General features: G+C 33.1%; 2 protein-coding genes across 3 annotated transcripts; one reads left to right on the top strand and one right to left on the bottom strand.

Annotated features, from left to right (window-relative positions):
* Positions 1-561: 561 nt before the first annotated feature.
* Positions 562-16,052, bottom strand: lva (lava lamp). The gene is made up of 10 exons (XM_034969736.2): positions 15,732-16,052; positions 14,327-14,456; positions 13,572-13,685; positions 12,937-13,094; positions 12,441-12,639; positions 11,213-12,361; positions 11,035-11,142; positions 4,269-10,950; positions 4,029-4,183; positions 562-2,523 (listed from the first exon to the last, which is right to left on the bottom strand). The coding sequence occupies exons 1-10, from the start codon at positions 15,855-15,857 to the stop codon at positions 2,444-2,446; spliced, it is 8,901 nt and encodes a 2,966-aa protein (XP_034825627.1). The 5' UTR covers positions 15,858-16,052; the 3' UTR covers positions 562-2,443.
* A 1,916-nt stretch (positions 16,053-17,968) lies between these two features.
* mRpL28 (mitochondrial ribosomal protein L28) lies at positions 17,969-23,599 on the top strand. Of its 2 annotated transcripts, none has more exons than XM_069499448.1 (5): positions 17,969-18,241; positions 20,328-20,595; positions 21,158-21,477; positions 22,525-22,709; positions 23,449-23,599. In XM_069499448.1, the coding sequence occupies exons 1-5, from the start codon at positions 18,212-18,214 to the stop codon at positions 23,504-23,506; spliced, it is 861 nt and encodes a 286-aa protein (XP_069355549.1). In that variant the 5' UTR covers positions 17,969-18,211; the 3' UTR covers positions 23,507-23,599. The 2 variants fall into 2 exon arrangements, with proteins under 2 accessions (XP_069355549.1, XP_034825326.1); XM_034969435.2 differs by lacking the exon at positions 17,969-18,241 and adding an exon at positions 19,911-20,189.
* The last annotated feature ends 13 nt before the right edge of the window (positions 23,600-23,612 follow it).

Below are 23,612 nucleotides of genomic sequence, written 5' to 3'. Positions count from 1 at the left end.
ATATCGACTTTTACTCCAGCTACCCTTCCCTTTTTAAGAGTTCATAAGAGCTATTTTAAAATATCAGGTTCAAACCTTAATAGTTTACTTCTGTCATGTCTCTAAAGGCACATCCACACCTGCGTACGCGCACGAACCGTGCACACAACGCGCATAGAGCGGCCAGGGACGCGTCACTGTCAGTATACGCGCGCGCGCATGTCGCGAACGCAGATATCATCAGATGTACTCCCAAAAACTCACAAACATTTGCACGCCGTGACTTGTACAACATGCACGATAGTCGACACACAAGCAAACTTCGCAAACCAATCGTGACTACGTCCACACACTGTTCTTATAGTGCGCGTTGTGTGCACAGTTCATGTGCTTGCGCAGGTGTGGATCGGCCTTAACCTGCCTATCGGTATTTTAAAACATATAAGTAGGATTGATTTTTCAATCGCCAGGAATAATTCTGACGTTTTGACAGTTTTTCTATACTTCCAAAATCTGGAAAAACCTCAGATAAAAAATATTTGACGATTAAATAATCGGCTCAGGAAAAGATTAAAACAGATATTAAAATGGAATAGGCACCATTTAATGGAAAACAAATTTACATTTTCACAAGGACATAAATACATATGAACAATTGCTAAATATCGCATTTGATTAAATTATTTACAACGAATAATAATAATTAGTAGATTTATCGATTATTGAACTAATTTACCGTCAGGTATACTAGTTGGGAATAACATAAAATACATATTTAAATTAAATAACAATTAACAGCTATAGGTATACCGTTTCACCGAGACGGCTCGTGAGGTACCTATTTCACGTAATGGAAATTGAAATTCAATGTCGCTGCCTATCCCACGAACCTCTCAGTCAAGAGGTACAATACATCAGCTATAAACAATGATATATAAAAAAAGGCACGTAATGCCTTCTTTATACACTATTTTACAATTTCGGTCCCCACGAATAAAGAGAAATTCAAAATAAAAGGAAATAGTTTATAAATTATCAATTTAAATAGACAATTAAAATTATAAATAGTCAATGTAAAATTATAGAGAATAGATAAATAAAAAACGTGTTCCCACGGATGTAAAATTTTACGACCTATTATTTATTCGAATGTTAATTGATTCATTAGAAATGTTGCGGTCGGATCGAATGAATGAACATTGATAGGTATAGCAGAATAGATTGAATATATAGAACATAAATATAAAAATAATAAAATAAGTCACCAGATAGTATTAACTATAAGATGATAAAATTAAACATAAATGACTGTGAATTTAGTAAATAAAAATTGTAATAGTGTTATTTGTATTTCTCTTTCTTCACAATCTGCAGTCAACCTCTATAACTACAGTCAACATGTTTCGAATTGCTCTTACATTTAAATCAATTAATGTTTTTAATAGGTAGGTAATTAATTCTCTTCGAATACGAAATGAACTCGTAATAAATAGACGATTCAGGCCCATATGGTGGTATAATTTGTAATAGGTTGGAATATCTTGAATGTATGTACATTGTACAATTATTAATGATAATGAAAAAGTTGTGAAAGTACAATAAGATTAGTATATAGAAATCAGTCATACTTTTTGTGCCGATTACTATAGAAATTCATCATAATATTTTTTATTAAATCAACATGATATTGAGTATATCAAGAAAGTATAGAATCAACTATTTGTTAAATCAATAAATTAATTTGTAAATTAGATGATGGATTAAAATTCTTTATTATTATCTATCAGAAATGAAAATAACGTTGAATAATAAACAAAATCGTAACGTTTCGGACTTTCGTTGCCAGTACCACAGTAATAGTGTAACTCGTCGCTATACAACTTGATTTTCTAAAACTAAATACTAATATTATTCAGTAACACTTTTTTGCTAAATGCATATCATGAACGTTAAGGATTCTCCCAAAATTATGCAATTACCGGGTATAATCGGCTTAAAACATAAAGAAGCCAATCGGTGTTATCGACGGAAATATTATAATATTATGTTCCGACCGGATTTTGTACTGTAGGTATTATGTCGACTTTAACATTTAGCTTATCGATTACGCACTGGTATCTACAATGAATTTTGCGTTTATAAATTAATGATTTGTTAGTTAAGTAGACACTATCTCGATACTGGCATATTAGTAAGTAGTCGATATTCGCTGGCAAGCTGTGTTGAGTGCACAAATTGTAACAATGTAACTTTTCTCAAACATTGTCCATTTGAGCCAAGTGTCGCGTGGTGATGTGTCAAGGTAGCGTATGCAGGTAAAACGGAGCATTATTTTGTACACCTGAGTAGGTTTTCAGAAAACTCCGTTACTTACATACCACCCATGTATGGCTGGCTTTACTAAATGCACTACAGTCTGGAATTAAACGCACCTTGTACTCTAGAATAGCGTGGCAATTGTGTTTCACATGTGCACTACTTTAGGAGTGCTCTTCCCACGAAGCCAGTTCAGAAGAACAGTTGGAGTGCTTTGGGTGTCTCGTGCTGTAAATAAAATATGAAGGATTATAATACATATTTAAAAAAATCATTTCTATTTCCATACTAATATTATAAATTTTAAACATATTGTCTGCCTGTCTGCTAGCTTTTCCCGGCTGATCCATTTAACCGATTTTGACAAAAGGTATAGAGATAGCTTGCATCCCGAAGTCGCATATTATAGGGTACTTTTTATCTCGAAAAATCAAAGAGTTCTCACGGATTTATTTTATCCGGTATTTAAATAACTGAAACGTACGCGGATGAACGTGAGCATCATCTAGTTTATAATATATTAGATGAATACTCGCAACTTTCTGTGGATCTAGAGTTTTTAAAAATACTATGGAAAATCTTTGATTTTCCGGGATAAGAAATGTCCGTCTCCGGGATACAAGCTATGTACAGGTCCTTGTGCATGCCTTTTTAGTTTATTTTAGTATTAAGTTTTGGTACAAAATAAATAAATGAAAACACATTTCAGTTTTTGTGTCGTACAAAGAATTCTGTTTTAAAGTAAATAAATTAATTTCGCCGAACAATTTACCACACGCTTTTTAAATATAGCTTTTCAGGTAAGAAATTAGCATTTGTAACAATATAACAAAACATTAGTCATAACCTTTGTTGACTATTTATGCAGTTTTTACTTCAACTTGTTGATACAAAAGTAAGAATTTCATTAAAAAAATTAAACATTCTCGTAAATGACAGGCGCTTCAATTAAGGTGTCTAGTTTTCAATAGGCGATAACAATAAAGAGTGAACATTCATGATGATGAGATAGACAGATAGATAGATAGATAGATCGAAACACTTTATTGCACACAACATGAAATAACCAAGACAAAACAAAGAAACTAAAAACAATTGTATGCAAAGGCGGCCTTATTGCTCAGAGCAATCTCCACCAGGCAACCTTTGTAGAAAGGAGATGTCCGAAATTGACCTTAAGTTTACTACATCGTGCTTCAGAGAAAACATTAAAGTTCCATTGGTCGTAGTTAGAGACGAAATATATATTATGTTATACTAAATCTGAGCTACTTATTTATCCTTATCTGGTTAAGGAGGTCATATGGCAGTCACTCTAAGTAAAGCTATAGGAAGCAGTAGGAAGATGCTAGAACTCCGAAAAACGTTCAATCATGGCTGTAAAACAAAAATTTACGAATGTTATTCGTAAAAAAAGACGCATGACACAATACAAGTATACGAGGAGAGGAGGTTTCAGTCTTAATAAAACAACGGCTTACAAAGCGTGTACTGCGCTCCGTGAGCCTCCAAGTATCAGACTTACAAAGCGTAAGGTGAGCTCGGTGAGTATAAAACGTGTGGTGCGCTCGGTAAGTCTCTAAGTACCAGACTTGTAAAGCGTGTGGTGCGCTCGCTGAGCCTCTAAGCATTAGACTTACAAAGCGTGTAGTTTGTAGTGCATTCTGTGAGCCTCAGTATCAGACTTACAAAGCGTGTGGTGCATTCGATGAGCCTCAAAGCATCAGACTTACAAAGCGTGTGGTGCGCTTGTGCGAGCTGCTCCACTGCTTCGGGCGGCAGGTTGGCCACATCGCGCTGCAGTAGCCGCATGCCGAGCTGGCGCTGCTCGCTGTCGTGCCGCAGGCGCACGTCGCGGCTGTGCCTCACACTGCGCAACTCAGTGAGCCTTACAAACGAAAAATAATATTAGTGTTTCTGTTTATTTGGTTAAAAACAAAAACTACAACATAAAAACAAAATATACAACTTACTTTGCTTGCAACTTCGGTTTTTCTCCACTCGTATCACCGATGCTACTACTTCGAGAGGTATGCCCTCTGTGTGTGTCGACGAACTGACTTCCCTCCTTTTCCATGCTGAAGCTGGGCAGATCAGAAGTTCCTTCAGGACTTGAACTTACAGATATATCTAATCCGGACGCGGCACAACGTGTTTTTAACTCTTCATATGAACGTAAACTATCCGACAGTCGTAACTGGAGTGTATCTCTTTCCTCTAGCAGCTGAGTGAGCTCCATTGTCAATTCCTCGCATCGAACGTCCCTTTGGTGCAACATGTAAAGAGCTAAGTCTAGCTCGGCTCTAGGAACGGCATCTAAAAGCTCCCTATCCAAAGTATTTTCGGCCCTACTGTCGTCCCCAGGCTTAGTGTCTGAAGCAAATGTTACAAATTTTTCAGTTTTACTTGTAACTGCTCTCAAAGCATCTTTTAAACTAGATATTTCATCCTTCAGAGTAACGATTTCTATTTCTTGACTTTCTAAAACAACTTGCGTTTCTGCTGTCTTATTGATGTACTCTTCCAATACCTTGTTCAAATCATGTATTTGTTTATTCAAATTCGTAGATTCAATAATTTTTTCTTTTATAGACTCAGCTAAGATGTTGTTCTCATTTTCTAGTTCTTTTTTAACTTTTGCAGAACTCTCTGCACGTTCATGCATTTTTAATCTTAATATAGCCAATTCAGATTCTTTCTCGTACGTCAAGTCTTCTACTTTTTTTTCATACTCTATCAATTGTTTTCTAACGGTTTCAAACTCTTCATTCCTTTCTGTCAATAATACTGTAAAATCATGTGTTCTCTGGAATATTTCACTTTCTTTAACTTGGAGTTGCCTTGTTAAATCACTAATTTTAGCTTCGTATATATTACGCAAGTCATCAGCTTGTTGGTTTAAGCTGTCGTTAACAGTTTTAGTAGCTTCTAGTTCTGTTTGAAGATTTTTAATTTTATTTTCATATTGATGACACTGATCTTGATTCTTTATTTTCAGTTCTTGTATGATTTTCTCATACTCTTCTTGATGAACAAATACTTTATTTTCTTGTATGACTTTTTCATCTTCCATTTCTGAGCGAAGTAAATCTAGTTGATTTATGACTTCTGCATATTTTTCTCGGAGATTTACAATGTGCTCTTCTTTTTCTTCCAGTTTGTTTTGTAAGGAGCTTATATGTTCTGTCATAATAATTTTATTAGTTTCTTCTTCATTAGATGATTGAACATTTTCGAGTATTTGTTCGTATTTACCTTGCGAAGCATTTAATTGATCTCTCAAGTCTTGTTCGATTTTCTGAAATTCACTTTCTCTTTGTGATAAATGTTGTTTCCATAATTCCGCTATTTCAAATCCACGTTGATCCATAGCGCTCGAAACCGAGGAACGTAGTTCGGCAACGGTTGATAATAGTTGGTCGTTTTCCGAATTTAAATTTTGTAATTTGTTATCTAGCTTAGTTATTTGATGTTCGTAATTATTTACTTTTTCTAATAGTTCTTTGTTTTCTAATTCAAGCTGTTGAATTTTTGTATGAGACTCATCCAAATTATTCTTTAAATTTAAGCAATACTCTTCCATGGTATAACACTTTTCCGCTAGAGCTACAGCATTAAAATCTGGTACTTGTTTAATGTTTCGGTTCCCTTCTGACATAGTTAAGTTTGTTTTCATATCTTCTAATTCTTTACATAAGACAGATACTTTAGCATTGGCTTCGGTCAGTTTTTCTTCAGTTATAAATAGTTTTGGTTTTAAATTATCTAACGCATCATTTAGCAGGGATATTTTAGAATTTGCTTCACTTTCCAAAACTCTTAGGGACTGCAGTTGTTGCTCAAGTGAGACATTTTTTTCTAATAGTTCTTTTTTGAAACACTGCCACGACTTTTCTTTTTGATCAATATTATTTTGTATTAATTTGTTCTCCATCAAAAGTTCATTACAACGCATTTCCCAGTGTTGTAAATTTTCTGCCGTCGTTGTTTTATTTTGTTCCAGTGCTGTATATGCAATTTGCAATTGCTCTAACTGATCTTTTAACTTTTGATTGTTGTCATAAATCGAATTTTGCTGTTCCAAATCATCTTTAAGTTTACTAATTTCATCTTCAAGTTTATCTAGGTGCACAGTTAATTCTTTGTTTTCATCAATTAATTTCTCACAATTATCACATTTAATAAGTCGCTGCTGTTGTTGACGCTTAAGATTGTTGATTTCTTCCTTCAAATTATCATTTAGAATAGATATCTTTTTATTTTCTAAATTAACACTGTCGAGGGCTATTTGCAACTCGTCGTTTTCTTCTTCCACTTTTCGCAGATTTTTATTTAGTTCAGATTCATCCGGCTTTTGTACTACTGATAGTGTTTTTTGTGTATCATGTGTGACATCTTTAGAATCAACACCCCATTGTAAAGAAGAAATTTTGTCAGTAGCTTGTTTATAATTAAATTTCCACAAATCTAATTCATTTTCCAATTTTTCTTTCATTTCCAATAATCTGTCATTAGCATTTTTGAAAATGTCATTTTGTTTTTTTACAGCATCTTTTTCTTTCTTTTCTTTATTTAATTCTGTATTAAGCTCTTGCACTTTTTTCTCTAGAATTTCAAGATTACTTGATAATTCACTTTCAATAGCCATGTCCAACATCGAAGATTGCGAAATATGCTTCGATAATTTTAGTTCATTTGATAGCATGTCATTGGTAACTTTTAGATCCCGTAATTTCTTCAGAGCTTTTAATAATTTTGCATTTGTGGTATTAATTTCTACTTGAAGTTTTTTATTTTCATCATTTAATTGTTGGATTTGCTGATTTAAATGAGCATATCCTGGCACTACATTGTCAATTTCTTCATTCGTTCCTAGACCCCAACCTTCTTCAGAATTAAATGGATCAGGTTCTTTATTATCATCCTCTTGCTCTTTATAACAGAGATAGGTCTTTTTAGGAACGATTATTGATTCTATTAAACCTTCTGATGCTAAAGTTTGTGATGATTGCTTTTGTGTTTTCTCAGTCACAGTTTTAGCTACGTGTTCGGTTTCAGTTAGCACTGTATCAGCATCAGAAATTATTTGTGAATGGAGTGATGATATATCAAAATCTTTTGGATCATTGTCCATTGCTTCTATTGTAGACGAAATAGTCATGCCTTCAGTTTTTGGTATGTTCATTTCAAAAACTACTTTTTTGTTTTCCATAAGCTGTTTTATTTGTTCGTCTTTTTGATATAACAGCATTTGTAACTGATCATTATTTTGCTTCATAGAATCAATTTCTTTTACTAGACTAATTATTTGTAAAGATAAAATTTCGTTCTTTTGAGTTAAATCCATGTTTTTGTTATCTAATGTTGAAGCATGTGATAAATTTTGGGTTTGTAACGAATGAATTTTACTACAAAGGTCCGAAATTTCTTGATTTTTGCTGTTTAATATAGAATTAAGGTTATTAATTTCAGTAATGTACTGTTCAGTGTAGTCTGGCGAAGAACTTTTGTCTTCATTAGTTAACTTTTTAGCTAACTTTTGATTTTGCAGACCTAGCTCTGCTAAGTTAGCGTTCAGATTTTCTACAGCCACTGTATATTCTTGTAATTGTGATTCTAGCTGCGACACGTAATCATTAATCTTCTCATATTTCTCATTTAACATTTTCTTGTCTTTGATAGCTTTTTCAATTTGGGAATTGAATTCAGATTCTAAATCTTCTATTTCTCTCTGTTTTTGTGTATATAAAGTATTATGCTCATTTGTTACTTTTTTGAGATTTGCATCCAATTCTCGTATTTGACTTTCATACGTAGATATCATAGAATTGATTGCTTCAGCTTCTTTTGCTTTTGATTCCATTTGATTATACTTTTGTTGCAGTTCAAAATTTAACTTTTGCACGTTCTGAATTTCTTCATTAAGATGTTGTATTTTTAAATGTAAATCTTTATTCTCATTTTCAATTTCATTTAATTGTTTTTCAACAACTCTATCGTTGTCCATAAGTAGTGCTAACCTTGTAACTAATTCATCTTCTTGACTTGTATACTCATTATAAGCATTTTGCTTTTCATGCAATTGAGAATCTAATTGATCAGCTTTACATTCCAAGGATTGTCGCCTGCTTTCCATAATAGAAATGCTCTCTTCAAGACGATTTATTCTATTCTTGTATCTATCGATTTCAGATTGTAAGCTTTCAATGTACATGTCTCGTTCCTGAACCTTAGCATCATGACCAAATTGCACTTGACTCAATTTTTGTTTCAGATCTTCAATTTGGTTGGATAATTCATCTATTCGATCTAGTTTTTGGCTTGAGTCTGCTTCTAAACACGATATTTTAGTTAAAAGATTTGCATTATTTTTTTGGTCAATTTCATATTCAACTATCCTATTATTTAAACTATCAATTTGTAATTTAAGACTGGTGTTTTCTTCACGAGCAAAGTACAAATCCTTCTTTAATGATTCCAAAGTTTTATTCAATATTGTAATTTTCTCTGCATCGTTAGCACTATTCTTTCGTAAATCTTCGACTTCTGATTGTAGCTGTAAGATTTCTTGTGATTTTTGTTCTAAGACAATTTTTTGTGTTTGTAATCGATTAAACTCTTCCTCTGCATGTTTCAATTTTTCTTGTAAAGCTGGAATAGTTTCCACTTGTATGGAAAGCTGTTCATACTGTTCATTTTTAATCTCAAGCTGTTTCTGAACTACATGAAGTTGTTGTTCTAGTTCTGAATACATTGCCGATTTTTTCTTTATATTCAAAGCAAACTTCTTTAATTTTTCTGTCAACTCTTTGTTTTTAAGTTCCAACGCTGAATACTGCTCGTTTTGAATACTGGTATTGTTAGATACAGAATTAAGTTTTTCAGTAGCATCATCATAAAGTTTTTTCAGTTCGCTAATATCGTTACTTTTTTGAACTACGATGTTATGCAATTTTTCATTATCTATAGATTCTTTCCTAAGTTGTAACTTTATTTCATGTATTTCTTCATCACGTTCTTTGGATTGCAGCAGCACATTTGACAACTCTTCGGTTTGCTTCTGTTGCTGAATTTGCATTTCTTTTATAAGATTTTGCTTTTCCGTTAGTAAATCCTGTATTTTTTTCAATTCCAGTTCAAGTCCATTTATTTGACTTTCTTGTTGAGATTTCAACGATCCTAACTGCGCTTTATCGTCTTCTAAAATCCTTAACTTTTCTTCGTAATCCGCTAACGATTTCTGATACAAACATATTTGTTTATTTAGAGATTTGACTAACTCAGCATTTTGATCTTTCGCTTTTTCCTCTTCAAGTAAATCTATCGTAGATTTAAGTTTTTGTGAGACATCATTTAATTTAGTTATCTGATTAATGTATTCCGACATTTCTTTATCTTTCTGTTGTAAAGTATTGGAATAGTTGATTACTTGTTTTTCATATTCTAATAAAATATTTTCTAATTCATGAATTCTCGAATCTCGAGCATTTAACGCAGTTGCATATTCTTGGTGCATTTTTTGACTCTCAATTTGGAGCAATTCATGTGTTTGTACAAGATTAAGTACTTTGTTATCTTTATCTTTACTTATGTTTTCAATATCATTCTTTAGTTGGATATTCTCATCAGACAGCTTTTTCAATAACTTTTCACATGAAGCACTGTTTTGGGAAACCTCTTTCTGCTTTTCATGCTGTTCTTCCATCGACAAAATCTTCATTTGACAGTCTGCTATCTCATCTTCTCTTTCCTTTATGATATTTTTAAGTTTAAGTATTTCTTTAGTAAGTTGTTTCACTGATTTTGTTTTACTATTACCTTTATCTCCTGCGGATTTGTCATCATGATGCAATGTCTCTACAATGGATCCATCTACAGCGTCTTCTACACTTAACGGTTTTGTCATTTCAGCTGTTTCTTTGAGTATTTCCATTCTTTCATGCTTCAATTCTTCTATTTGATGGTTTAGCTCATCATTAAGCGAAAGCAGTTTATCTTTTTCTTCATTAAGCAAGTCAATTTTATTTCTTAAACAGTTACAATGCTCCTCTAATTCTATTATATTTTTATTCAAAGATTCGTTTTCTACACACATTTTATTCATTTTTTCCATTACTTCTTTTCTCTCAGACGTAAACAACTCTATTTTTGTTTTAAGCTCCAGGGTTTCCTCTATCAGCTTTTCATTTGATGTTTTGTATTCTTGACTATCAGAAACTTTATAGCTCTCTGAATTACTTTTATCGACTTTCTTTCCACTTTCAAAGCTCTTATTATATTCTTCAAGCTCTAATTTTTCCTGAGTTGTTAATGATTCAACAATTTCTATAGACTCTGCGGAGCTTACTTTTTCAGCACTCAGCTTTTCTAATTTATCAGCAAGTTCAATGTTTACTTGAATATAATTGTCTAATTTTTGAATTAACTCTTCCTTTTCATTTTGAAGAATTTCGATTGTACCATTCAGTTGTTCTTTGTCTAGTTTTAGATTATCTACTATTAATTCGAGCTCTTTTTTTGCTGCTTGTAACTCATCTATTTGCTCTTCTAATTGAACAGATTTCATCTCAGAACAAACCTGTTCATTTTGGAGTAGAGATATATCAGCTAACTTATCTTCCATTTCCAAGTTCTTTTGTTGTAGACTATGTAGTTCTGTAATAATTAATAAATCATTGGTATGTAAATTCTATTTATATTTTTTTGTAACAATTATTTAAAAATGTGTACTTTTATTACCTTGGACTAAATCAAATTTTTGAGTTTCTAATAAGCTAATAGATTTCAGTCTTGCTTCTGCCAAGTTTTCCATTTCAATCATTTTTTTATATATTTCCGTTTCGGTTACTGGAATAAGAACAAAACTATAGTATGGTAAAAAAATCTAGCTTCATTAAAAAAGTATAACAATACTTACATCTTCCACTGTCGTAATCTACGAGATGTAATTGAAGATTGCCTTTTTCTTCTTCCAATTCTGCCACTTTTTGAGTAACTTGGTGTAGTTCTTCATTTAATTTTACTATTTCAGCATGCGCATCTGATACTTTGCTAAAATTGTCAATTGTCTTCTGCATTTGTTTTAGTTTCAACTTGGAATTGGATTTTACTTTAATCATATTTTTATTAGCCACTTCAATTTCCTCGTTAAGCGCTGCAATTTGCTCCTGCGCAAGTTTCAACTTTTCTTCTAAATCCGTTATAGTTTCAGGAGTAGTACCTGTCTCAATGGTATCCATTTTTGTTGGCTCGTGTAAATCGGTGTCAGTACCTATGTTAACCATTTTTACTGCTTCTTTTTGGGATTGCAGTAATAATTCTAGCTCGCTGATAGTGGTTTTATTACTCATGTTCATTGATTGCAGTTCAGATATCAAATTATCTTTTTGTGATAGTAAATATTCCTTTTCCAATATTTCTTTATTTAGAGATTGCAGAAGCAAATCTTGTTTAGATTTGTCACCCTTGCCTTTTTTATCTGTCTCCTGTTGTAAAGATTCGGATGATAATTTGCTCCAAGGAGATTTCATTTTTGATGTACTATTCCTACTACCTTTGCGACTAGGAAGAGGGCTGCCCTTCTTGCTTGGGGAAACATTTGTTTTTGTTTCAATATTCATTGCATTTAACTGATTTTCTAAATCCTTGTTGGTCTGTCTAATTTCAAAATTAATGTGTTCTAGTAATTCAATTTTTTTAGTCAATTCTTCCATATTACTAATTTCTAACGATCCCTTTTCTTCCATAACTTCTTCGTGAGTCTCTTTTATTACTGGTTCATTGGTGTCTGAAAGCTGCTTTATTCTTTCTTGTAACTCAACAACTTCTTTAGTTTTTAACTCTATCTCTTCAAGTAACTTAGAATGTGCAATACTTATTTCAAAACGGGAATTTTCAAGGATCGTGTTAGCTTCCTCAAGATGTTCTATTTTGCTATTCTTTTCTTCAATTTGTGACAATAATTGTTGCTTTTCTTCTTTCCATTCTTTTTCCATAGTTAAAAAATTTGTTTGCATTATAGTCATCTGTTGCTTTGTGTCCTCAAGTAACTCCATAGCTTCTTTTTCTGAAAAACAAACAAAATCTTGTGAGCACTTCAAAATCTAATTTATTAGTTTTTAGTGTTATAATTTTCAAACTCTTACCCGTTTTATTCAGGCTGTCCGACATTAAAGTAGTAGCTCTATTTTTAGCTTCTATGATTTGGTCTTTTTCATTAATCTTTTCTTGTAAATCTAATATGGTTGTTTCCATTGCCTTTATTTTTACTTGCATAACACTAACATTGTTTTCTTTTTCTTTGATAGTGTTAATGAGTTTTAATACATCAGCGTTATCTGTGGGCTAGTAAGAATTTTGTTTATAAAATTACATGATGATGCCTATGACTTGGTTCGCGTGGATTTAGGTTTTTTTTTAAATCACATGGGCATTCTTTGATATTCCAGGATAAAAGTAGTTTATGACACTCTCGCGGTCTTTAACTAAACCCATGCAAAAAATCACGTCTATCCATTGCTCCATCGCGGGGTGATTGAAGGACACAAAAATAAACGAACACACTTTCGCATTTATAATATGGGTATGATGAGTAACAAAAAATAAAATGATGCTATCATTTGTTTCTAAATGAATACCAACCTTTTTACTGTCTAGTGCTTCTGTAACAGAGTCCTTTCTTGTTGTTTGGATTGCTTTTTTCATTGGTCTTTTACTTATCTCTTTGTATTGTTTTATTCTTTCCATAAGAAGTTCTTTTTGTTTCAAAGTATTTGCTAAACTTTCACTAATACCAGGTACTAAAACAAATGTTTAACTTGAAGGAAATGTAAAACTCATAGAATAGAAGTGACTTTTTAAATTTGTGTTACTATAGTGTCTTGGTAGTCTAGTTTGGTAGTGTGTGGATGCTTACCCAAAGCTGCACCTTCGAACCCTAAGCAAGCACTACTACTTTTTTTTATAATATATATGTAAAATTTTAAGTTAGATTATTTTATTCACATTTAAAAATACCATTCCAGTACAAACTCCTGTATTTCAAGAAAAAAATGTGGGTTATTAATATCTTAACACCCAGCACTAGAGAGGCAGAGGTGTGATAATTTTAAGCTTATGAAAGGTGGCCTTTTACCAGCAGCGGGAACACAAAAGACTGACTTAACTACTCTTCTCAATCATGCACTCTTGGCCCTACCTGCTGCAATGATGTACTCATCAGTTCCTGGCTCACTGCCTCATGCAAGATGATTTAAATGATTGTTATAAATACTCACTGTTTAGTGCATCTTGAACAGACAGAGTGGTGGAAGTATCAGTTGCGACAGAGTAGCCAGTTTTTTCACTCATGGTGGATGCCATTTCAGAAGCTGTATCGCCAACATCGTCTTCTGCAAATATCAATTTTAATTTCATAACTAATTAAATATTACTTTTCACAAAAATTTGTTATTACAGTGGAAACTTGATTAACCGGACTAATTGTTGTCGTTAAGGATTCGGATAATCGAAAATCCGGATAATCTAATGTATGAAGTTACACGGGTTTAGTGCATATGTAGCATGTGTATGTATGTAGTGCATATGTGCATCACTATCTTATTTGCAGATCTACAATCTAGCTTCTATATAACAGTATTAAAGCATCTCTGGATTGCCAGGTTAAGCCGCTGGGCAATGGTTATGATACAGGCATTTTAAAATTCACATACTATTTTCTCAAGGCTAAACCACTGAATTGTTCATGAAGTTTAAAGAGAGAGAGATAGCTTGCATTTTGGAGATGGATATGCAGTTTTTTATAACTGGATAATTATCAAAACACTTGACTTTGGTCTCATTTCACTTGTACAAGTGATAGACCAAGTTCAGAAAGGGAGAGAAAGCATAGACCTTATCAATTTGAAATAGATTTGGTAATAACAAAAATATATACAGATAATAAAATTGTGGGTAACAGCTAGTCAGTAATACATGAATGAGAATTAATATTTAAAAAAATCTCTAGAAGAAAATAAATAAATATTATTACCAAATGGGCGTCCCAATAGCTCAGCAGTGACTTTTCTATGTTCTTTAATTCTTTTGGACACTGCTGCTGCATTTTCTAGACACTTTTGTGCTTTTTCATATTTTATTTGTCTCTCTGCTGTTGTTGTATGCTGTAATTATTGTATTTTTTCCCTTATTATTTTCTAATTTTCTTACTTTTGTTTAATCTAATCTAAATAAGTATATAAAAGGAAAAGCTGAAGCTGACTGAGTGACTGATCTATCAAAGTGCAGCTCTAACTGGTGGACGGATCAGGTTGTAATTTGTCATGCAGACAGCTATTATGACGAAGACATCTGTTAAGAAAGGATTTTAGAAAACTCAACTCCTAAGGGGGTAAAATAAAGGTTTGAAAATATTGTGTAGTCAACACAAAGAAGTCACGGGGATAAACTAGTTATTTGATAAAATCAAAGACTTTATTGATTAAATATTTACTAAGAGATTCACTGCAGAATAGGTAAAATTTCTCTATGTATTTACATTTTTTTTATTTAATACTGTTTTCAATAAAAATACCATCATCAGCAAGGAATTTGGTACATATTGAACTTGTACCACTAGCAACAATTTTGTTTTACTTGATTTATCTATACTAGTATTATAAAGAGGTACAGTTTGTAAGTTTGTTTGTAGGAAAGTATTTCACCAGTAGAAAGCTACATTATTCCTGAGTGACATCCCTACAAAAATCCCTGCGAAGTTGCCAGTATTTTATAAAATTGTAAGTATAAAGTACTCAAATCATACAATAAAGAAATCTCAAATTATAGTACAAGTTTAACATTACCAAGAGTTTGTATTAAAAATATTAAACATATTGTGAATGTTCGACAGATCATCATATGTAACAAAACTCATAGCTTATTTTGTTCAATTTACATTCACACTGCAGAAAATCAAGCAAAAGCTTTGACAGGATTAACTTAAAATTGGAAATGTATTTAGATGAATTAACAAAAAACAGACTTCAAAAAGTTTTTAGGTAATTGTTTTGTCAGAGCAAACTTAATATGGTTACATGTTGCATTATAGCAGAGCTCTTCTTAATTGAAATACATGTTAATTAGTACTTAAGAAGCTGTGCTAAAGCAAACCTGTTGAGTTGTCACAAGTTAATGTCTCCATAACATATTGTATGTTATTGTCCTTGGCAAATATAATAAAGTATGTCACCAAATAAAATATCCAAGCAAATTCACCAAGTGTACCACATGAACAAGCTAAACAATGTTATTAACATAATATGTATCGTGATGACATCAAAAAGAAATCCATAAATAAGAGATATCTTGTGCATATCGATTAGGTAAAGGAATTTAGAAGTGAATTAGCATTGTAGATGTTTAAGTGCGGAGTAGGTAGGTATTTACTTTTCATTTACCTTGTGCTGTTTAACACTTCCTGCTACACTGGATACTTCACTTACTGCTATATTTGTATTGGAGACATTAACATTTTGGTCCATTCCAGGACTGCTGCCGATGTTTTTACTTTCTGATTCAGACATTGTAAACTATCCTCCGCGGACATTAAAACGATGAATTTGATATACACACTAGATACAAATGACAGCGACTCTAAGTTTTGGATGGACAGAAGATTTGAAAAAAATAGGAAATAAAGCCAGAATAGATACAAATTACAATATTATCACCACTTGGCACCACTTGTTATTGCTTGCCATTTTTTTGATCCACGTCAGTCAGTCGCTGTCAGGGTTGCCAATTTTCATTTCGTGCACTCCCCAAATTCGCAAAACCATAGTTTTTTTTATTATCCGTCTACAGCAAAGCCAAAAGTAATGTGTGTAGTGTGTGTACCTATTATAGTCATCACACTACCGAGAAAGCCGTGCTCGTATCAAGCGATTTTACGTTCCGGTACTAGTAATGCCAAGTGAAACCCAAAAAAAATTTCGGCTCACTGCAAGTTGGAATCGCACACGAAGGGTTCCGTACAGTTATACATGAAATAACACATTTTAATTTTATTTATTTTTCATGGTGACTATTTTTAAATTTTTACTAGTTAAATAGTTAACTAGGTATATTTTGTTGTTATAGCGGCAATAGAAATACACATTCTGTGCAACAACAACTCTCTGCCTACTACGGTTCACGAGGTAGGCTAATGCCCGCTGACAGACAGATGCCACAGACGGCTGGATGGACAACGGAGGCTTAGTAATAGGGTCCCGTTGGCACCCTTCGGGTACGGAACCCTAATAAGGGTGAGTATGGTTTTATTAAAAACTGCCCACCCCTTCCAAGGTAGTCCGCTTCTATCTTATGCATTAACACACCAGTATAGGACCATATTTTGCCATCGAATAGAAAAATAAGATGAAATTGAACAAATTTTTAATTCAAAATTCGCATCAATTTAGGGAATTTAAATCGCCAGCGCGCCTGTCACTGACATTTGAACATTTATACCTAGTTGACTGGACATTTCACAAGGTAGAATCACAGATATTAAATATTTTCAAAGATAAATCTATTCTATTATTTATGGATATGTGGCCACAGATCGCGTAGGTAATACTAGGGATTAGTTGCTGAGGCTAGTGTAAGAATTCTAATTACGGATTTACGGAATCCTCAACTGAATCGATTCTTAGATCGACTTTAATACTCTGGAATCAATTTTATATAAGTAGTTCAATAATAATTTTGACAACCTTCCGGCCTCAAGCAGTCATAAAGTTTTATTTAAATTGATTTTAGCCAGTAAGAAAAGATGGAAGTAGCAACAATCGCCAATTTAATTACCTATATTGTAGACCTATTATTTGACCATGAGTGAATAAAATAATAATATTATGTAAGGTGGGCTTATGTTAATGCTTGGAGTTTCTCTACGTGACCAAATTAGAAATGAGGAGATCCGTAGGAGAACTAGAGTAACCGACCTAACTCAACAGGTTGCGTTGCTGAAGTGGCAATGGGTAGGGCACATAGTTCAGAAAACCGATAGACGTTGGGATCCCAAGGTGCTGGAATAGCGACCTCGCACCGGAAGGCACAGCGTTGGAAGACCCCCCACTAGGTAGATGGACGACATTAGACCGCAGACGAGTCGAACGACCGTGGCATGTGGAAGTCCCTATAAGAGATATCCATACAATGTCCAGCTGTGGACGTCTATCGTTTGATAATGATGAAAGATGATGATGATGTTTATTTTATTTTATTTTATTTTTCTTTTATTTATTATAGGAAAATCAACAGCGAAATAATACAATAAGTTTCTTGAATGCTAATTACAGAAGTATGGCCAATTATAGATTTTCTCGAAAAATTAACAATATATAAGAGTGAGTCAAAAATTATTTCATACAGAGGAACAAAATTAAAAAAAGAACAATTATTGGCTAAGTATATGACATAATATCAAAACTGTAGGAAGTGTATAAAGGAAATAAAAACATAGTATCCTTGGAAGCCTAGAGTAAAAAGGAAAAAAAAACAAGTAAATTATGAAACAAATATAAAGTGTGTGTGTGTGTGTGTGACGTGTGTGTGTGTTCAGTGTATGGGTAGCGTTAATTCCGCGTCCATGTATGTGAAGTTAAGTATGTTACGTTTAAATAAAATAAAGTAAAATAGTTATTAGGGCAATTGTGAAATGTGTCGCTTAAATGTCTTTTTAGAATAACTGAAAAGGTCAATATCGGAATAATGTTTGTTATAGGTGCGTGTCATTCTAGTAATAGCAGAGTTTTGGGATTAATTTTTCCTTTTAAAAGGCACACGGAGTAGTGATGTATGACGAGTACGTTTGGGGGGTGCAACTAATTTAATTTTGGATAAAAGATTCGGACTATCAATTTTAGCGTTTATAATATCATATAGCACTAACATGTCCGCTATTTGCCTCCTTTGCCCACAGGTTTGTATTTTATAGTGTTTACAGCTTTCCTTATAGTCTGGTGACTCAAAGTATGTACGAAAGTTTAAATGTTTAATAAACTTGCGCTATATCCTCTCTATTGCTTCAATAGGCTTTATATAGCAAGGTGACCAAATGTTACTACAATATTCTAAGTTGCTACGTACATATGCAGAATAAATAGTCTTAAGTGTGCTTATTTTCTTGAAGGGCTTACAGGTTCTTAAAACAAAGCCAAGCATAGAGAAAGCTTTGTTAGTGATTGTTTCAATATGAGGATTGAATGACATTTTATTGTCCAGTATAACTCCCAAATCACGTACCTTATCAATTTTGGAGATAGTTTGACCATCGATTGTGTAATTAAATTGTATAGGACTTTTATTTCTCGTAAAACTTATATGCTGACATTTACTTATATTAACTTGTATTCTATTTTCTTTGTAATAGCGAGAAAGTCTATTAAGGTCACTCTGTAATTTATCACAATCATCCACGCTATTAATTCCTAAGTATATTTTAGTATCGTCAGCGTACATTAAAAACTTTGAGTTAAAAAAACATTTATCAATGTCGTACAAATATATGTTATAAAATAAAGGACCCAGATGCGAGCCTTGTGGAACTCCAGAGGGGATCTCACAAAAATCGGATTTACAGCCACCAACAACAACAGCTTGAGAACGATTAGTCAGGTACGATTTAACCCACCTCAGAAGATCTCCGTGTATACCCAGATACTCCAATTTCCTTAACAGGATAACGTGATCCACACGGTCGAACGCTTTTTCAAAATCAGTGTAGATCACGTCAACCTGTACGCGGTTATCCATTGAGGACAGTATGTCTTCGGTAAATGTTATTAAATTGGATAATGTAGATCGCCCTTTTAAAAAACCGTGTTGTTCAGTTGGGATCGCCTTTATAATAATAGGATATATTGAAACATATACAATTTTTTCGAGCATTTTGCCAAATACGTTTAAGATGGAAACAGGGCGATAGTTTTCTACGTGACTTTTGTTGCCCTTTTTATATATTGGAACAATGTGAGCTTCTTTCCACTTAGACGGAAAGGATCCTTCTGCTATTGACCTATTGAAAATAATACTTAGAGGTGTAATGAGAGCCTTACCTGCGTGTTTAATAAAGTAAGGTGATAATATGTTGTCACTTCCCGCGCTTTTAGATGTATCGAGCTGGCCTATACTTTTTGAAATTTCGTTAATATCAACTTTGAGGGAATGAATATGTGACGTACTAGAGTTTGTTGGAGGTCTGAGCTCCAAAGAAGGATATTCCTTAAGTGGCTGAGAAAAAACGTTGTAAAAGAATTTGTTAAACTGAGTCGCGTGATCCTTATTACTAATGGATTCGACATTTTTATAAACTAGCTTTCTCGGTAAATTGGTAGTGTTACGCTTGGATTTTATATATGACCAAAACACTTTGAATCTTTTTTTAAGCAATATTCGGTTAGCTCAGTATATTTATTGTAGCATTCGGTTTCTACATCGCGTGCTCTCTTTCTCAACCTGGAAAATTAATGACTAAGATCTTATGGATTCAATTTATACTAAAACCTAACTATTGAGTAGATTCGCTTGAAGAACGCTTTGAAATCAATCGATACAAAAAATCACTAGATCGTTTCTTATTCTTGAATCAATCTTGAATCTTCACAAAAATTGAATCGAATCGTAAATCCCTCTGCCATAATGCCATAGTGCCAATGCCATACACTGAGGCCATAAATGTCATAGTGCCAATGTCAAAGTGCATCCCTATTCCATGCCTATTCCCTATTAGTATTATCTACGGATTACTAACTAACGTGTTACTAACTGTCGGTGTTTCGCTACAAATATTCGTAATTGAAAAATATAATATAATAAAAATCAAGCCTATGTTGCTTCAAACAAATTAGATGGCATCTTCTCGTATACAGGTAGGTAGCTGCTTACGTAAATTCAATTGGCACAAACATTTTTCGCAAGCTGGCAGTGCGACCTTGCCAAATAAAATAAGACAATACAATAGGTAAGCACAGACTACAGGTTACGTTAAATATTATTTGTTTTAACAGGCGACGGCTCGCCACTTATCTAAGACGTTTAAGAAGAAGACTAGATTTGAAATTGGCATAGCAACTGAGCTTCCTCCTGCCTATAAGAAATTCTGGCGTGAATGGAAGGTATTGAAACCTGCAGCAGTTCATTTCATACCCCAGGAGAGCAAGTGGAAACGTGACGAGCTAACTGGCGAAACATTGCCAGTGCAAAATGTATCGTTACCACTGAAATATCCTGCTGAAATAAATGAAGGACTATGGGGTGGGGAAGCTGTGTTAAAAGGTTAGCATAATCCATTCATTCTTTTTACAAAGTTCTCCTCAGATAAAGATTGTTTCTTTTAGACCTTCACTTTAGTCCAAAGATTGTTTACAATTGAATTAGTAGTATTGTGATACTGATAAGCAGTAGGTACCTATACTATTTATTTTAAGCAGAATCAGTTTTGAATATTATCTTGAAGTTTATTTGCTAAGTTCAGAACAATAAAGCTTGAGTACACAGAATTTGTAATCTTTAAATGTCCCAATAAAAAGAATTTGCTTTGTATATTAGAGTTACAATGTGACAAATACTGTTGTATACAATATTATCTAAAATTCTAAACTGAAATATATAACCGGTCTGATCATATTGCTATCTATTACATAATGCTCCCTGCGGAAAAGTAAAGCACTATTCTTAGACTTGTCAATGGTAATTTGAAGATAGCTAACAACAGAATTAGCAACCCAATCTATTTGGGTTCCTTGGCTTACTATCCAAAAACTTGAGTTGTTCCTACAATAATAATTTTAAATTAAGTGACTTATGATACCTATCACACTAACTTGTAATGTTACAGGTTTTCAAAAAAGGGACCCTCGTCGACGCAGAGTCCCACATTACTGGGTGCCTGTCCTCAAAAGGACTGTTGTGAAATCTGAAGTTCTTAATACTCACTTATCTGTCACTGTCACCGATAGAACAATTAAACTAATCAATGACCACTATGGGTTCGACCACTACTTGCTCAAGACTCCAGCTTGTGACTTGGTATCAATGCTAGCTTTAAAACTGAAAAGACAGATACTTGGCGAACTGATGAACGGATGCCCGAGATACGGGCATGATCCGGCCAAACAGATGGCAGTGTATGAGGAATATAAAACATACTTGACCTCTGTAAGTGTATAAATTAACTAGCTGAAACACCTTAGCTTTGCTTGAGTGGTATTTTTGAAAATCGGTGGGAGAGTGGAATTTTCAAAATCCTGCAACATACTTTTTCATTTTTATGAATATCAATTTTCATTAATATTACTTAAAAAATAACAGACTTTCTACAAACCTCTGCCACCCATTTTAACCTTCTTAGGGGTGGGTTTTCCAAAAGTCATGAAGCATGTATTTTTAATTTTTAACTGAAAGCGTAAATACCAATTTTTATCAATATAACTTGAAAAATGAGACATGCAAATTGTCATCCCATTTAACCCCCTTAGGGATCGGGGCCATTGGCCCCGATTCTCTAGTCTCTCTCTAAACTAAATTTAGAGTATCTGCATCCTTTTCTTTTTACTAATGCTAAAAAAGGAACGGAACATGACTTTCACATTTAAAGACTCTAAATTTTAGTGCACAATACAAATTTAAACGGTAGGTTCGCGAGTGCGTGCTAAAATCACAGGTTTTACCATCTAAAAATTAAATTTAGAAATGTCAAACTGCTTCTGTCCTTTTCATATTACAATAGTAAGAAGAGGGTGCGAATACTCTAAAATTAGGTTGTGCTTAGAATCGGTGCCAATGTCAAACATTTTCAAAGTTTCTAACGCCATCTGTTTAGGCTATTGATAGAGCCACCTGTCGGCCAGTCAGGACAAGTCTTTTTATTTTATGTATTGATTTAGAAGTCTACAATCTAACATTTTTTTATTATTTTTAAATGATATTTTTAAAAAGGGAAAATGTAGTCAAAGTCAAAGTCAAATGATTTATTCAAAATAGGTAATAAATAACTCATTTTGATAGTCAGATGTTGGATTTCTAAGATATAGTGGTTTATTATTTATTATTATATGAGTCGTTTCATTCGAAGATATTAATTATTTGTTTTTGCATTGGGCGAAAACCACTGAACTAAAAAAGATGAAACTATCGCTTAATATAGAGATACTTTACGAATTTCACTTTGCCATCAGTGTTATGATAAATTGTCCAACTTTTCAGTACACACCAGACGAAATTGATTGGTATGGGCTAACATGGTATGAAGCCCTTAGCAAAGTAGCCAAGATGAAGGAGGCTGCCAACAAACCTGTTCCTTTAAAAAATATCTATAGAAAAAATCTAGTAGAAAAATTGAAAGCAGCAGAAACAGAGAGTGATGATAAGAGCTCTCCTGATGATATATCGTAAGTAATAAAAATGAGTTTAAAAAAATCAACAATGTAGATTATGTTGTGGGCTTCTAGCCATATCCGCAGTATACTTAGTCTTACTTTACTCTTACTTTTCAGATCATACAAAAAACAGTGGCGCCGATTCTGTTGTTTTTCTCTAAACTAAATTTAGAGTATCTGCATCATTTTCTTTTTAATATTGGGTAAATAAAAATGGACGGAACATGAATTTTACATGTATAGACTCTAAATTTTAGTACATGCCACAAATTTAAATAGGCCCGCGATTGGCAGCTAAAGTCTCTAAATTAAATTTAAAACTGTCAAACTGTGTATGTTCTTTTCATATTACATTAGTAAGAGAATGCGAATACTCTAAAATTTAGTTGTGCTCAGAATCAGTACCAATAGCTTTGTTTGCATTTTACCTTATTGTCTAATAAAGTAGTTTATCTATTATTGAGGCTGTCTATAACAGCTGATACTGGAATCAAATAGCATTCAAAAAGAGATATAGATATACAGGCAGAAACAAATTTGGACATGGCAGACTTACAGTTACAGAAGATGTATATGGTCGTTTTAATAGCGACTCTTCATATGACGCAATAAAGTGCAATTCAGCTCTGCTGTCTAAAATTTAACAAACTCAAAACTCTTCTGTTTACATACATATTATATCTTCTCTTCTCTTCTCTTCTGTATATCTACGCATGATATTACTTTAATTCTGTTAATTTTTATTTTGCAGTACTACAACATCTTGGTTGTCAAAGATGAATCCATTTGGTAAGAAGGACGAAGCTTAGTGTGTTGAGTAGGAATGTTTTATTTAAAATTGTTGTGTTATAGATAAAAATTGTATCTTTGAAAATAAATAGAAATATAGATATTGCTGCCTACTATGATTTTTAT

This window comes from Maniola hyperantus, chromosome 6 (genome assembly GCF_902806685.2).
Source record: "Maniola hyperantus chromosome 6, iAphHyp1.2, whole genome shotgun sequence".
In the NCBI taxonomy this organism is placed as follows: domain Eukaryota; kingdom Metazoa; phylum Arthropoda; class Insecta; order Lepidoptera; family Nymphalidae; genus Maniola; species Maniola hyperantus.
Note: the sequence above shows the minus strand (reverse complement) of the source record. Positions and strands in the feature narration are given on the sequence as shown.

Bases quoted from the DNA above. Each gene is read 5' to 3' on its own strand.
- lva (XM_034969736.2), bottom strand. From the start codon at position 15,857: ATGTCTGAATCAGAAAGTAAAAACATCGGCAGCAGTCCTGGAATGGAC. The intron at 12,640-12,936 runs GTTGGTATTCAT...AATTCTTACTAG, and splicing joins AAGCACTAGACAGTAAAAAG to CCCACAGATAACGCTGATGT. The intron at 4,184-4,268 runs GTAAGTTGTATA...TTCGTTTGTAAG, and splicing joins AAACCGAAGTTGCAAGCAAA to GCTCACTGAGTTGCGCAGTG.
- mRpL28 (XM_069499448.1), top strand. From the start codon at position 18,212: ATGTCCGCTATTTGCCTCCTTTGCCCACAG. The intron at 18,242-20,327 runs GTTTGTATTTTA...TTGTTTTAACAG, and splicing joins TTTGCCTCCTTTGCCCACAG to GCGACGGCTCGCCACTTATC. The intron at 22,710-23,448 runs GTAAGTAATAAA...TTTATTTTGCAG, and splicing joins AGCTCTCCTGATGATATATC to TACTACAACATCTTGGTTGT.